We start from the raw sequence: 17,124 nt of genomic DNA on the forward strand, positions 1-17,124 counted from the left end.
CATACACACAAAAATTTAAATCCTACAGACTCGGATACAGCAAATAATCATACAGAAAGAACATTATTTTATATTATAATATACATTATTTGTTTTAACGTTGTTCCGTGCCACATAAATGTGAATTGGAGTTAAACGTGATATTATAACCCCTAAAATACAATCCCCGAAAGCTTGAAAGTTCTGAGTTGGAACTCAAGTATACCTGCAGTGTTGACTCCAATGGTTGACTCGGGTTGCGCAAACATAGCCACGGATGCTGAACGGGTTTTGTGTCGACGCATTTTTGTTACGTCAATTTGTGTCTATTTAGAAGGAATATTATTTAAGTTATAAGTTTTAATATAGGATATATAAGAATTTGTATTTGTATCAATTTTAAGGTTAACAAGTTTGATTGTAATATGAGATATAATTTAGTGTCTATAAAACTTGAGTTTCTTGACAGGTCTATAAAATTAACGTGCTTTGCATATTCGTGCCAATTTTATTTCAAATAAAAATAATTTTTCTATTAATATTTATTTTTATGTATTATAAATTATTTTATAAAGTCCGTACACTACGAAATTTTAAATTTAAAAAGCATATTATTTTCCGCGTATAGGTACCTACTACATAAAACCAATATTCAACCAATACATCGCTAAATATTTAACGAATGCGGTACTCAACAAAAAATCAATTACAACCAGGAACCTCCCCGCGTGCTCAATTAATGATCGAAAAAAGATAATTTACGAGTTACAAAAATGGTTAACAAACATTCATATCTTAATACAATAGCGCACTTTCGCATGAGAAACGTTGTTTTCCCAGACAAAGCCACGTAATAAAAAAAAAAACTAGTCGCTCGTATGTTGTAAGAAACCTCAATTTTATAGCACGCCCCTATATGTATGCTTTATGTGAAAAAACAGTCAATGTATGAAAAACATCAGCAAAGCAAAGACGATAATAAATATACATATTTTAATGCACATTTAAAAATTATGAGAACTACAAATTCTGAATATTTATTAATTGACAATAATTGACGAAAATTGGGCTTAAATCCATACATAGATAAATATCTGCAATTACAAGCATAATTTGAATTTATTAAAACTAAACTTTTTGCAGACACTCAATATAGACATGCACTTCATATCGATTAATGTGTTAATCGATTTCATAAGAAAACCGATGTTTCGAATCGGTATTATGGCCATATACGACATGTGGACTTTTAGTTACTCCATACCTATAAAATTTTAAACTACAATCGCCTTTTTGGGAAAACTGAATGCTATTTTATCATTTCCTTGCATTAGAAACATATTTGTATTAAGAATTTAATAAAATTTAATTTTCTTACATCCGCTTAGTTCTACAATCAATTAATCGTACAATACCTTAAAACGTCATGAACTAAATAATATATCAGATGTGTATTGTATATGTGCCACATCTCACAAGGGTTTACCTATAAAACTTTGTAAGACAAACCAAGACAATTCTTCGAGATATTTTACGACAAAATAAAGCGATAACGCCGCATGCAAATTGCAGATGTAAACTATTATATCCTTCATTATCTCATAAAGATAAACCCAACATCTCTGGTGCCTTTCATTAATCTTTACCTTACGCTACCTATATTTTATTTCTTTTCATCAACTGGTTTTGCTACTAAATATAGCGGGTTAAGCAATTTTATATTATCTGTGTGTAAAATATGTAGCAATTACTTTGAATATGGGTAAGTAAGGCTTTAAATGAAAGTTTTATAAAAATGTAGTAGTTTAAACAATTACCTATAGGCCAAGCACGGCGAAAGGGACTAATAAAATTAGAAAAACTTTCAAGAAAAATTTTTAACGGGCGAAAAGCTAACTAATTAATAGATTTATCATTATTTTAGATATATACAATCAGCCCAAATATCCTCTTTATTTATTTCTATAACATTTTTATTCAGAAATATCATAGCAGGCAACATTTTTTAAAACATTTCGTCATCGGAAGGTACCCATTATACATTTAACGATCAATGTATTCCCGACATCGCGACAAGGATGCTGCTCTTGAACACAATGCACGCGTAATGGCGGCCCTTTATTTTTTTTTATTGATAGGGGCATAAGGACACACATGGCAAATTTTGCACATATTGCCATGTATAAATAACTTTTTACGCAGCATTTGTTAGATGGTCTGATTGTGATAGCGGAGGGCGGGATGCATAATTATTATTTTGAAATAGTATTAAGTGGGTTCTAATAAAAATAAAGTGTATCAGGTATTGTTACATTTTAACATTTATAATAATCATTAGTTTATTAAAAATATTTCATTATATTTACAAATAAAATTTAAATCGAAATTTCAAATTACATTATGCTATTTTGTATTACATTATTTACAATTTACTATCCAATGCAATTTACTAATGCAATTAACAAAAAAAGTTTTTGTATTTACATAACTAAATACAAAATATTAAAAATGTTTAATCAACAATCTAAAAATATTTTAAAAATGTTTGCGGAACTGGCACATACAAAAAAAAGTTAGGCATATTATGAAATAGAAAAAAAAATTTTGGCGCCGTTTTTGAAAATAGAACACTCAAATTGACAATGGAATATAGACAATTGAACGCTAATTGAGATTGTTTTTAAATTGGCCCGACATGCTTGTTCAACAAGCGCACCGTTTCGTTGTAACTAAACACGTCGCGATTTTTAAACAGTTTGCAATTTATTTGCAATTATCAGAATGTTAATTGTGTAACTGGGAACAAATGCCGTAACTAGCGGGAACTTGCACGAGTCGCCTATTAATGTCGAAGGTACCTATTTAAAAAACATAATATATTTTACCGCGAATACGTGTAAGTAAATTCTAAGAACAATATCACTTGTTATTGTTTCGGGATTTACAGCCGAATTAGTTAATTGTTATGGCTTCGATTTACTGTTCTCTTAGATATAGGTACCTAAGCTTTTAAAGCGTCGCGCCGTAAGAATTATTGGTCTTTCTTAGAAGTAAGATTAAAATAACAAATAATGACATAATAATGAACATTAAAAAGGTACCAAGGACCAGTATTAGTGACTTTTATATAAGGATTTTCTAGTAAGTTAGTCATCCTAAGCTATAATTACGATTAAATACCTACATATTTTAAATTATCACTACATACCGGTAAAACCTGCTAGCTTTGCCAACGGTTGCAGACTTTGCCATAGCCAACTTCTGAGGGAAAAACTGTAGTCACATCTTAATATCAGTTTTTTGTCATGTATGCATGCCTGTATAGTAAAATTTATGAGTTAAATGGCAACACCGAATAGATGTGGCAACCCAGCTTGTTTTTGAGATGTCATTTTCGGCGGTTACTTTTTTCGAATGTTGGCGGTATGAAACTTAGTGCTCCGGAACTTTTACAAAAACAAACGGGAAAAGCATTGCCTACGTAAGTATTTTTTTGATATTATGTTAACATAATGTTCTGTAGCTAAATAAAAGCTGATTTACTGTGCTACAAGCTACCTTTACTTCGCAATTGGTATTGGTAAATTCAACAACCCCAATCACAACGTCTGTGATGGTGACTTTGCCATGTTTTGTTGGAGGTTAGGGCTGCCACAAAATTTCTGATGAATATTTTAATTAAATTGTCATTGTAAGTACCTACTGACTGGTGAAAAAAAAATATAAATAGGTAGCCAGGTATGAAATACCCAGTGCATGTGCTTAAATGAAGGTTGTTTTACAAAAGGTATTTATTTATTTAATTATTTATTGCACACTTAAAAGAAATAGAGACACATAAAGTACAGCTAATAGGAAATAATGTGTACAAACGGATTTTAAAACTTGATTGGATTGGTTCCTATCAAGTTTAAAATAACAATTTTTATATTCAATCAAGATCATATAAATAAGAATTTGTCATTGTTTAAATCTTTTAGGAATGTCGTGTAATGTGTGATATTAAAAAAAAAGTTAGTTAGTTTAATGAATACAATTTTTGTTTTATTATGTAAAACAATTCAAAGTTAAGAAGTAATTGATTATGTTTTTTTTTTACTTTTACTAAATTGTTCCTACTACGAAAACATTTTTATTTGACAACCCTAACCCTAACTTCTTCTTATAAAGGAAATATTTTGGAAAGGTTGGTGAATTTGCCACCTACTTAGAGAGTTAAATTACCAGTGCTAAATAATATAAAGTTTTTACTTTATTTTACGGGATATAGGAAGAGTGCAAATATATTACTTTTTAACCTCATAAACTCCAAAAATTTCATTTTTTCTTTCATATGGCAAATTTACCAGAAGTGACAGCTAACTTTGCCATAATTGTTTTTATGCTTAAAATATTATAATTTACAAAAATGAAATAGATATTTAGTAATAATGTAAATTTTCATGAAATTTACTACGTCTACGTGCAGGTTACTCATTACGTTTTCATACAATTATATTTTTTTAAAGCGAATCAAACTTTTTGACACATGAAAAAGTGGCAAAGTAAGCAGGTTTCACGTAGTATAAAACAAAGTCGCTTTCCCTGTCCCTATGTCCCTATGTCCCTTTGTACGCTTAAATCTTTGAAACTACGCAACGGATTTTGATGCGGTTTTTTTTAATAGATAGAGTGATTCAAGAGGAAGGTTTATATGTATAATAAGATCCATTAAGTAGTGGAGAAGTACTGTTATTTTTGAGGTTTCTAATGTGATGTCGTAAAAAATTACATTTATTCCGCTTACATTGCAAACGCAGGCTGAACCCTACGAGTTTTATCAAAATAATGTACTAAGTATTATACACATTGAAAAGGTCTACAGAAAAGTCCGCGATGGTATATGTCTATCTCTTATGGATAACCCACAATAACTTTTTTTTGTCATTTACTTTTTACGACAAATAATGGCTAATTTTCGAAGCGATTTTAACCAATACAGCATTAATCCTTAACCAATTAAATACCATGGATACATTGTTCATTTAATATAGATCTATATGGCCCTTTACACCGTATGATTTAAGTGAATATTTTCGAAGATATTACAGATTTAAAAATTGCAGGACGTAGCGTTTGCGGCCGCTCGGCTATGTATTTTATACCCGTGCGATGCCGGAGGCCGGAGCGGGCCGCTATATTTTTATACCTATACAACGTTCACAATTTTTCTGTAGTGTACCTATTTAGTATCAGCATTGCACCCGTGCGAAGCCGGGGCGGGTCGCTAGTAATGAATAAAGAAACTTGACAATTGCTATAAACACTGATAGGTTGTATATAAATCAGTGTAGTTTTTCTATAATAGTTAATAGGTAGGTAGGTATTTTAATCATGTCATGCAGAATCGTCAGTTTAATAGTATAGAAAACAGAGCTTTTCTTAAATAGGTAGGTATTTAAAATAAGCAGCAGATAGCATTTAGCAGATAAAAGTTTGATGGTATTCTCTACTTAGAAAATGATAGGTAGGTACTATAATACCTATTAGACAGCGATTTGTGAATTACAAACTATATTTTATACCAGTATAAAATAATCTATCCATTATTTTACCCCACAAAATATTAGGGAAAGTCAAATTATACATTTCGGGAACATGACGCGCACACGTTTTGAATTCAGATAATACTTTCTCGGACATTTCTCGTCTAAAGTGGTGCTTTCTACAAAATAAAATAATACTTGATCAATATTCAAAAACACCAGCCCAAGAGCGGAGTACAGAAATCGTGTGTGAGTGTTTAGAATACGAAACAGAAGTAACAATTTGTATTCCGCGTGTTAGTTTGTCGCTCGTCGTGCGTGCTATGTGGGGAATTGAACTGGTGATCTTATCTTCGAAATCTAGTGCTTTCAATGTCCTTGGTAGTAGTCTTGAAGATTGGCCCTTTAGCTTAGAATATTGATTGCAAGCTTTATTATGCAATTCGTAAAACAATATGATTGGTTTTTCTTTATACTGATTAGGTATACCTACCTTGTTAGTAGAATGGTTAATATACAGCGTCTCTTATGATTATCATATAAAGCTTTTATTTAGTTAGAATTGTTATTTAGAATAATTATTCTCAATCGCGTATGTAATTACATACGCGATTGATTCAAAGAATGCAAAACGAAAGCTACGTTTTATAGCTTAGCCAAGTAATTAATATCGCAGCAACATCAACAGAGGCGGTGTAATTAAAATGTAAAAAACACGATGAGACTTCACTCCCGTTTTTAAAACGACTAGTTACACAAGTACTAGGTAGTGTGAGAACCAAGGTATAAACCGGCCAGGTGAAAATGTTTACGACGCGCGCGAAGCTCCATACAACGGCGCGCCAACACAACAAAGCCGGTTTATCCCTCGGCGCTTTCATAAGCTCCACCACTTCTAAATTACATGATGTCTGTTGCACTTACCTTCGACGCCATCAATCCTAGCAGCTATCGCAGACAGCACAAGGAGGATGGACAATTTAATCCCATAATCCGGTATAAAGTTTCTCGACCACATCTTGCAGCACAACATTCACACATGGATCACACACATTTGTTTTATTCCTTCTCTGTCGTTTCAACACTTAATTTTACACACTTCACGGAACTAATAGTAAGAACTGACACTTCATTTTGTTTTTGAACTGTTGTTATGTTGAAAACACTTGTGTTTTGGTCATTTTAGCGGTAAACACGTTCAAATATAACGTAATACCCGGTAGGAACATGCGCAGCCGCGTCCCGCTCGCATCTGACGGCTTTGTTCGTAAATACACAGCGTACGGTAAATCAAAATGGCGGACTCGAAGCTTGTGTGCGTGCGCGCAGCTTGTATTTTATTAATTCAGGCAGTAGGGACTCTGAAATAGTACTTAACTAATAGATTTAACCTAATTGAGAATACTGGAATATTATTTATGTTATGAATTAGTCCTGCAAGTGAAATAGAACCGTGAGAACGCTGTAACGCACACATACAAAGATACGCGAAGGAATGTTGACTCAATGGAGAAATCAAGCAATTCAACACCGAACTTCGTAGCCAATGCGAGAGCTTTCAAACTTGGTAGTTTACCGTCTACCACAGAGATGGCGCTGTACCCCTATTTTGCTATACGAAGGGGTGAATTTCAAAATGGAATTATTATTATCTAAACCGTCGTTACTATCTATTTGTAATTGTTACTACAAATATTATTTTGTCAGTTTAAAGTTTATCTATTGTCCGAATTGTCATAATGATAATAGCTGTTTGCACTGTTGCTAGTTGCTACCCTAAGGACAATTTGATCGATAATTCGTTGTTGAACTATTCGAAAATACCAAGAAAGCATTATTAAAATAAAATGGCCCTGTGTTATCATAAACATCCGTTTGAAATAGAGACGGAAGATCGTCTAACAACAATTAATACTAAAATATTTGAGATCAAAAAGAAAATACAGCTATCAGGTTTGGTCGATTCTACACGTTATTTTAGTTTCTATGTTGTAGGTAATCAGCCTTAGACTTAGTTCATTTTATTTAACAGGTAAAGAAGGAATTACTTAGTAGATAGGTAGTAGAATCAAAATTGGTAATCTTAGATTTAACTGTAACTAGGTAGGGACAAATCTCGTAAAAGTCCTGAACAGAGGACTTAGGTAATTAAAGCTTTGCTCTTTCAATGTTTTTGCCTTAATAAAGCTATGATAATTGATAAGTAACGTCCATTGCTTTTATTTTTTCGTAAATAACTACTTAACTACTTAATGAATAAATAAAATAAATTTTTGAATAAGTACCCACACTATATTATTATGTATCAGAATTAACAACTCGCCCCCAAAGATAAAACTGTGGATAAAACTTATGAAAATTTTAAATATTAAACTTTTTGTCAAGTTCATATTACATAATAATTTATTTATATATTGTTATTCTACATACAAATAGACGGTCAAAGAAAATCACATTACGAGGAAAACGAAGCCGAGAGGCAACAGAACAACGATCTCATAGACACTCTAAAGAGTGAGATCAAACTAAGATTGACAGAACTCTCACAAGCAAGGCAGGTTATCAGTGATGAGGAAGCACAGATAAAGAAGTACCTCAATGAGGTATGTCCTGTGGGGAATAAAACTGCTGATCAGGTAAGTCTTACCAATTTTGAAAGTTGAATTAGTAGACTGTGTTCTATTAAAGTTTTTTTTTGCCTATAGGTACCTATTCCGATTTTTACTTAGATCATTAAGGATTTTTATGTTTGAGACTTACTTTTCGATTTAAAATGTTTCAAATCTCGTTATTCGTTTGAATTATGATTATCGAAAAAAATCTTTATCTAAGTACCTAATCGAAAAGATAGTTACTTAGATAAAGATTTTAAATAAAAGACTTTTTTTACCTCTTTTGAAAGCATTTTCAATTTGTATTATTACCGGTTGTTATGTACCTTTATTAATTTTTTCATCAAGAAGCGCGTTAAGTTAAAAAAATTTCACGTACCTATACCTACATATTTACCTACTTTTAATTTTTAAATGATTTTTTATATTGTAACAGGTCATTCTAAATCTAGATTTAAAAGTTATAGAACAACGAAAGATGTTGGACCTCTTGAAATACGAGAAAGGCAGTAAGAAGAAGAAATTGAAAGAATTCGAGAAAGAATATGAGAAATTACTGATTGAAAGCACAAAAAGTGACCTCGTTAAGTCGAAGATGTCAACCAGATCTAAAAAGGTAATTTACTGACAATTTTAATGGACTTCCAAAAAAAGAAGGAGTTTATTTGTATGTTTTTATGTATGTTCAACGATTTATCCGCCACATGAAGATTGGTTTTTCGGTCACCCCACGCCATCTATTGCAATGTGAATTAAATATCCTAACTTATATGAGACAAATGCTTAAAATTACAATGCATTCAATATAATATATATAAATATTTGAAAGAATTGAAAATCCTTATTGAGAATTAAATCGCCTAAAGTTAAAAAATCAAGTCAAAGCCCCAATAAAAGTGCCATATATGCGCAAAAATCTTCTGATACTATTTTTTTTTTTTGATGATGTTTTATGATTTCTTTTTAAATACTTTTTTTTGTTTACTAATTTAGATTTGAACAATAATTTAGATAATATAAAAATACTTTATAAATAGCAACATTTTATTTAAGAATAGAAAAAAAACGATGCGAAGAATCGAATCCCGCCCGATTCGAATTTCGAACCCACATCTGTCGTATCGTGACAACGCGTTACCTTACGGCCATGGACGTATAAAAAAAGACGGACGCCGTATTACGAACAAACAACGTGAAGCCACCATAGTAAGCTAGCGATCGTGTAAAGACAATAAAGACGCACACACTCTCACCATAGTAAGCTAGTCGGCCGCCATTACGTCGTGAACTACCGACTGATTAACTGCGTCACTGTTTCACAAAAAATATTTAAAATGCCGTCTTGCGTGGTTAAATGGTGTCGCAACAGTACAATTTTAAATAACAAAACACGAGGGATTACATTCCACAGGGAAGCAAGTTATTTCTTTTATGTTTTAATGCCAAAATTATTACGGCAAAATTTATAGAAAAAAATACAGCCGCCATTGTCAACAGGACAGCTGTTGCCATGGCAACATGGCACACACACATGGATGTTTCGCCGCCATTACTAGGCTTCACTCAATGTTTAGGCGATATACCGTCCGTCTTTTTTTATACGTCCATGCTTACGGCATTACGGCAACATATTATTATAAAAATACATTAGGTACTTAGTTAGCCAAATATGATTCATTCTTAATCTAATAAATACGTTACTGCAAAGAATAGATATTTTCTTTGCAGAAACCTACCATAGAATAAGTTTGTTCAAAAATACTTTTATTTCCAGCACATTTCCCATTTGGAAAACGAGATCCACACAGTTTTGATACAATGGACTGAAGCAGAGTTGGTCAAGAAGAAATACGCGTCTATCAAGTAAAATATTTTTTTAAACTTATTTTTCTTATACTGTCTAATTGTCTATCTATTAACGTACGAGTACATTTTTGAGAACATATTTTAAATTTCTTCCAATATTTATCAGGATCTAGGTTACTTGTATACTAGGATCTATAATTTAAAGGTTAGAAAAAAAAACGACATAAGTGTAATTAAAGCTTTATTTCTTCTTCCTCATTTAGTTTTATTATATTTTTTTATACATGTAACTATTAAACTAAATGATAAAAAATACGCTAGTAATAATGGTGACTTGATCATATTATTGTGTATAGGCAGGCGCTCGTAGAAGACTCCGTGAAGTTTGAAAGTTCTCTCGCTAAAATAGAAGACCTACTGAAAAAGCAACAGGAGGAAATAAAGAAACTCGAGGTTAGTCGATATTGTGATATAGCTCAAAGACATTAAAAACATATTTGAATACTTTTTATTGTTACATTATATTTTTATCTTCTTTTTTATATATAAAAATGAATCGCAAAATGTGTTGGTAAGCGCATAACTCGAGAACGGCTGAACCGATTTCGATAATTCTTTTTTTATTATATTCCTTGAAGTACGAGGATGGTTTTTACGTAGAAAAAACGTAAATATGTACCACGGGCGAAGCCGGGGCGGACCGCTAGTAAATAATAATTACAAGTTAGTGGGTGCATTCTAGCGATTAAATTAGCACTATAATTCATTATTTAAATAAATAAAACAAAAATCTGTTTCTGAGGAATCCATCCAAATGTCTTTGCATATAATAGATAGCCTAGATAGATAGATAATCTAAATATTATGTGCTGTGTATTTTTTTATTATATCTGATATAGTTTTTACATTTCTTAAAACAAAAAATGACCCTATTTGTATACAGCAAGTCCGTGACGAAGCATTATCCATGCGTATACGTACGACGCGGAGCATACTAGACCGGCCGCGGCGGAAAGGGCGTACTTCTCTATCGAGCATATTGTATTAATATAAAATATGATAGATAGTGCCTATGCCTAATTGTGCATTAGTGTATAATAATGTCTTGTAAATTTTGAAGTGAAAGTTCTTTAGGCGCGTTGAGAGTAAAATTTCAAGATCTCGTCATGGAGTAAGGCGACGATTTTGGTATCTTTGAATCTTGCCAGAGAAGTTTCACTTCTGACGTGTGCTCACACACACACTCCTTGAAATTTTACTCTCAATGCGTCTAAGAAGTTTCACTAATTACACGTAATTATTATACACTAATGCACAATTATTAGGCAAAAAAAAAACAAAGAGAACACTAAATTCAGCACGTCCGTGACGAAGCGTTATCCATGCGTATACGCGCGACCGCAGCAGCAACAGCAGAAGCTGCGCGTGCGCATGATGCGGAACATTCTAGAGCTGCTGAAAGAGCGTACTTTGCGCAGAGGTTTGAGGAACGGCGCCGGGAGATGGAGAAGTTGGAGAAACGGATCTTTCCACCTGCTTGTGAGGATATTGTAAAAAAAAAAGTTTTTTTTAGTTATTAATTTCGAGAATGCAATGAAAAGATTAATTAGAAAGAATAAAATTGGTTGTTTGTAAAGTAGGTTTACTATCGAGATGTTTACGTGATAACATAATGCAGTGGCAGCGCTCGAGATGAGACGGGAAATCGGTCCGTCTCTCTCTCGTTATACCTGCGATCGCGCTCGTGAGGTTTTGGTGTGACACAAGTTTCTGAACATGTCACCCGACTAAAACGATTTTAAAGACGTTATCACGTCAAAAAAGTGAAAAATAAAATCTGCCTTTTTTTTACTCGTTTTTCTGTTTATGAAAATTACTCGATGCAACTTATTTGTTTGATTTCTGTTCACAAGAAGTTTTACCATCAATAAAATCTATAGTGTTGTACAAAGTGAAAACCACGATTGTAGTTGCTTCATCATTGAAAGCTTTTTTTACGTTTATTCCAAGCATAATATTTAGTGTTTCATCTGACTAGTCTCTCTGATTAAAATAAATAAATTACAGTGCGTCCAGTACGCCAAGATTCAACCGGCTCCATGGACGGTGAACCTGCAGTGGAAGAAATATCACCAGATCAGGAGATGGAGGAAATATTCCAACGACTTATGAAGCTTACCGGTATGTATAGGGCCAAAGTATCAATTTCTAAGATAATACTAATATGTATAAAATGAAAATGTATGCAAGATATAACTATACTAATTAAAACTGGCAGAAATTTGTTGAAAATTGTTCAAAACATTAAACATGCCATTAAAAACCTTATTTTCCTTAAAGAACATTTACTACTAAATATAGATATTATTTGCAGGAGTAACAGAACCAGAACAAGTATTCGACCGGTTCCGAGCCCAACGGGAGACCAGTTCCCGTCTCAACTACTTGCAGCAGAGCATCGAAGACGAGAAGCTGCAGCTGGAGCGAGCGCAGACCACGCTCATGGCGGAGCTGGAGGGCTACAAGTTCGCGTCCGTCAAGGACAAGGACGAGTGAGTGGACTACAGGGGTAGGCCACACTTACACTTGCAGCAGAGCATCGAAGACGAGAAGCTGCAGCTGGAGCGAGCGCAGACCACGCTCATGGCGGAGCTGGAGGGCTACAAGTTCGCGTCCGTCAAGGACAAGGACGAGTGAGTGGACTACAGGGGTAGGCCACACTTACACTTGCAGCAGAGCATCGAAGACGAGAAGCTGCAGCTGGAGCGAGCGCAGACCACGCTCATGGCGGAGCTGGAGGGCTACAAGTTCGCGTCCGTCAAGGACAAGGACGAGTGAGTGGACTACAGGGGTAGGCCACACTTACACTTGCAGCAGAGCATCGAAGACGAGAAGCTGCAGCTGGAGTGAGCGCAGACCACGCTCATGGTGGAGCTGGAGGGCTACAAGTTCGCGTCCGTCAAGGACAAGGACGAGTGAGTGGACTACAGGGGTAGGCCACACTTACACTTGCAGCAGAGCATCGAAGACGAGAAGCTGCAGCTGGAGCGAGCGCAGACCACGCTCATGGCGGAGCTGGAGGGCTACAAGTTCGCGTCCGTCAAGGACAAGGACGAGTGAGTGGACTACAGGGGTAGGCCACACTTACACTTGCAGCAGAGCATCGAAGACGAGAAGCTGCAGCTGGAGCGAGCGCAGACCACGCTCATGGCGGAGCTGGAGGGCTACAAGTTCGCGTCCGTCAAGGACAAGGACGAGTGAGTGGACTACAGGGGTAGGCCACACTTACACTTGCAGCAGAGCATCGAAGACGAGAAGCTGCAGCTGGAGCGAGCGCAGACCACGCTCATGGTGGAGCTGGAGGGCTACAAGTTCGCGTCCGTCAAGGACAAGGACGAGTGAGTGGACTACAGGGGTAGGCCACACTTACACTTGCAGCAGAGCATCGAAGACGAGAAGCTGCAGCTGGAGCGAGCGCAGACCACGCTCATGGCGGAGCTGGAGGGCTACAAGTTCGCGTCCGTCAAGGACAAGGACGAGTGAGTGGACTACAGGGGTAGGCCACACTTACACTTGCAGCAGAGCATCCAGGACCAAAAGATTTATTGGCTAAATTGTTGGTTTTGTTAATTTAGGTCATTGGTAATTGTGGAAAAGTCGTATAAAATGTAGGTAAGAGGAGCTTTTAATTTCCAACCATATCTATAAAACGGAGTGTATTCAAATTAATCTGAAGAAAATATAATCAGAGACATTTTGAAAAAAGATTGAAGGCAGTTTTCGTCACCTGAATAATGAGTGCAAAATTTATATTAATTCCATCATATTTTCAGGGGTCAAGACGAAATAATGAATCTAAAAACAGCAATAAAAGAAGAAGAGGAATCCTACGACACTCTGAAGAAGGAACTGGAGGAACTCGAATCTTTCCTTTTGGATATCAAGAAATTGTTATACGATCTGTGCAAGTTGCTCGAGGTGAGTTTATGTTAAATGTTCATGTGTCTTCAATTATAATATGAAGGAATGATTTTGTAGGTTTAATAGGAAAAAGATAGTTAAAAAACCCATTTAATATAACTAAAAATCAAGTATTGGTGATGAAAAATTAATGATTTTTGCATGACAGTGCGCATGATTGCCGCGTGGTTTGAATGAGTTGGGAGAAACACAACACTCTTATTCAATTTTCTAATCTGGGGCCTTAGACAAAGTAACAATTGTGGTAACAATTAAAAAACGATAACGAAGTTAGAAAAGGAAAAATGTATGGGATTGAATGATTACATTAGACAGACCACGTGATCTAACGCGGCGTATGTCAATCCCATACATTTTTGCCTTTTCTAACTTCGTTATCGTTTTTTAATTGTTACTTTGTCTAAGGCCCCTGTTTTCTTCTAACTTTAACTCAAAGTTTGACTTTGACTTTGGCTTACACATTGATTTAGACTTTTACCTTGACCTTAACTTTGGCTCTGACTATAAGTTTGACTTTGACTTCATTGACGGATTTTCTGTCTTTATCTTGTCTTAGCATATGAACTTGTGTTAGTAAAAACTGATATTCTATATGTATGAACTCATAAGGGAAGGCACTGTTTTCTGAGACACAGGTAATAACCTAGTTCAGAAGGCAGAGCAAAATTGTGAACTGAATATGTAAAATTTTGCTAATAAATATTATTTTATTTTTATTTTAACGTGATATAAAAATAAAATAATAAGATATATATATATATAAATTTTTAATCTTCTTGTTTTATCATACAGCTCTACAATTCAGGCTCGGTCCGTAATCTAATATCCTATTTTAACGTGATAACGTTTTTAAAATCGTTTTAGTCGGGTGACATGTTCAGAAACTTGTGTCACACCAAAACCTCACGAGCGCGATCGCAGGTATAACGAGAGAGAGACGGACCGATCTCCCGTCTCATCTCGAGCGCTGCCACCAATAAGACGTTATCACGTAAACATCTCGATCGTAAACCTACTTTACAAACAACCATTTTTTTATTTTATCCACTAGCCAGTAGTTCCTGAGCCGCCAACACCTGAATGGACGGCAGAAGCACGTGATGTACAAGAAACTATACGTGTAGTAGCCGTTCGGCTTGAAAGGGCAAGGGATAAACATAACACGCTTGTTGAACGGCCGAGAGATGGCGTTGCTATGCCTTCTAATGTGAGTTTTTAATAATTATCATGCTTATTTTAAGGATGGAGGATTAGAAGTTATTCATTCATTCATCAGTTCAAACAAACAAACAAACTCTTCAGCTTTATAATATTAGTATAGATTTAGTCTAAAAATATTTTTTTAATAATCAAAAATATCCTGTCGGCTGTCCATGATTTTTCCAGTAAACCCATTTTTAATACATTTTTTTAGACTAAATTTATCATAAAATTGGTCTCATTCTATTATCACCACGGTGAAGGTCGATTTAGGTTCGAATATTCTACTAATAATACATATTCTAATTAATTAAACTAGCACTAAACTTCTTTACTATATTTGAGAAGAAATGATGAGATGGATCTGTAGCCAAAGTCGCCTATTGTGCAATTTATGTGTATTTCATTTTATGTAATGTCTGTAATTTAGTGTGTACAATATTCATTCATTCATTCATAATCTGTGACGTCAGCCCACAAGTGTAGCCCCATCAGTAGCGGCGTCAGCGCCGAGCCACAGCACACAGCGCGACTCGGAGCGGATCGCGCTCGCATACCGAGACCTCGCACAGAGAGAGCCCGGCAAACCGCCCGGTGAGATATACATGAACATACATTTAAAAACATAATATGCGTTACAGTAATAAACATAATATGACCATAAATATATGACAACTATGCATATGCGACGTGACAGTAATAAGCATGACTTGACATAAACCCATATGACATGAGAATATGACGTGACATAAACCCATTTAACGTGACAATACTACGCATGACGTGACATAAACCCATTTAACATGACAATACTCTGCAAGACGCGACATAAACCCATATAACGTGACAATACTACGCATGACGTGACCTAAACCCATATAACGTAACAATACTACGCGTAAAACGTGGCTATATGACATGTGTATGACATGACAAAAATACACACATAGACTCACATACATACATTATATATACATTTTTTTTAAGTTAAAAAAATTAAAAATGTAAAGACCCGTCAAGGTTTGGGAGGAAAGGGAAGTCTCTTTTCTAAATATATATTTTTATTTATTTATTTTTGATTAAATATAAAACAACAATTCCTCATAAATTTCAGTATCTGATGAAGAAGAAGACATTCCTTCAAGGTGTTACCTGAAGAGGCAAGCCCAGCTCATCATTGATACTAAATGTCGCAGGAAAGGCTTCCGACCACCATACCCTCGGAGATAAACGGCATCTTAGACTTAACTGTTATTATATGAATGTAATATGATAAATAAAGACGGAATTCAAACATATTTGCAGTTTTTTATTCATACCCCAATTGTTAAATAAAGATTTTATTAATGCAATCTTAGAATGCAATAATAGGTATGTTGTTTTTATACCAAACTAGCTTTCCGCCCGCGGCTTTACCCGCGTTTTCAAAGAAAATCCCGTTCCCGTAGGATTTCCGGGATAAAACCTATCCTATGTCCTTTCTCGGGTATCAAAATATCTCTATACCAAATTTCATGCAAATTGGTTCAGTAGTTAAGGCGTGATTGAGTAACAGACAGACAGACAGACAGAGTTACTTTCGCATTAATTATAATATTAGTATGGATTATTCTGAAGCTTTGCTTGCATTATGAGACATATCAATAAAGAATAGGTATAGATTTTACGCCGTCCTGAATAAAGTAATGTAATAAAGAACCTAAACATACACTACAAATTGTATACTATCTTCCATGGAGAGCGCTGAGATTTGCCTCGTAAGTGCCTCGAATGCAATTGAGCGATTTCAGCCTTACAGCGCTATCTATCGGAATTTATAATCTTTTTATGTGATTATGTGCGTTTGTAGCTCTAAAACTGACTGGACCGATTTGAAAAAATTTGATATTGCAATATTAGAGAAAGGGTTGATAAACGTACTTAATATAAGAAACGGAAAATATTTTTCTAAAAATACAATTTTATGTACCTATGGAATACGACACGAATACGAGCTCACCGGCTCGCACACAGGGGGTCAC

At 34.7% G+C, this 17,124-nt stretch overlaps 2 protein-coding genes across 3 annotated transcripts in view; one reads left to right on the forward strand and one right to left on the reverse strand.

Moving 5' to 3' along the window:
* The window catches only part of N (neurogenic locus Notch protein), a 135,478-nt gene extending 128,706 nt beyond the window's left edge, over positions 1–6,772 (reverse strand). For both annotated transcript variants that reach the window (XM_090119355.1, XM_090119354.1), the window contains exon 1: positions 6,429–6,772. In XM_090119355.1, the coding sequence (XP_089975481.1) occupies positions 6,429–6,537 (109 nt within the window). In that variant the 5' untranslated portion in view covers positions 6,538–6,772. The remainder of the gene's footprint in view (positions 1–6,428) is intronic.
* Positions 6,773–7,182: 410 nt separating this feature from the next.
* Positions 7,183–16,391, forward strand: CCDC151 (Coiled-coil domain containing protein 151). Its single transcript, XM_090119364.1, has 12 exons — positions 7,183–7,457; positions 7,941–8,140; positions 8,553–8,732; positions 9,891–9,979; positions 10,279–10,375; positions 11,281–11,461; positions 11,990–12,103; positions 12,297–12,474; positions 13,756–13,904; positions 14,962–15,110; positions 15,577–15,697; positions 16,218–16,391. The coding sequence occupies exons 1-12, from the start codon at positions 7,352–7,354 to the stop codon at positions 16,331–16,333; spliced, it is 1,680 nt and encodes a 559-aa protein (XP_089975490.1). The 5' UTR covers positions 7,183–7,351; the 3' UTR covers positions 16,334–16,391.
* The last annotated feature ends 733 nt before the right edge of the window (positions 16,392–17,124 follow it).

The sequence above is a fragment of the Colias eurytheme genome, chromosome 3 (genome assembly GCF_061535395.1).
Source record: "Colias eurytheme isolate Ceu_HAF_F1 chromosome 3, ilColEury1 Martin Lab GWU primary, whole genome shotgun sequence".
NCBI lineage: Eukaryota > Metazoa > Arthropoda > Insecta > Lepidoptera > Pieridae > Colias > Colias eurytheme.

Bases quoted from the DNA above. Each gene is read 5' to 3' on its own strand.
- CCDC151 (XM_090119364.1), top strand. From the start codon at position 7,352: ATGGCCCTGTGTTATCATAAACATCCGTTTGAAATAGAGACGGAAGAT. The intron at 7,458-7,940 runs GTTTGGTCGATT...ACATACAAATAG, and splicing joins AAAGAAAATACAGCTATCAG to ACGGTCAAAGAAAATCACAT. The intron at 10,376-11,280 runs GTTAGTCGATAT...CACTAAATTCAG, and splicing joins AGGAAATAAAGAAACTCGAG to CACGTCCGTGACGAAGCGTT.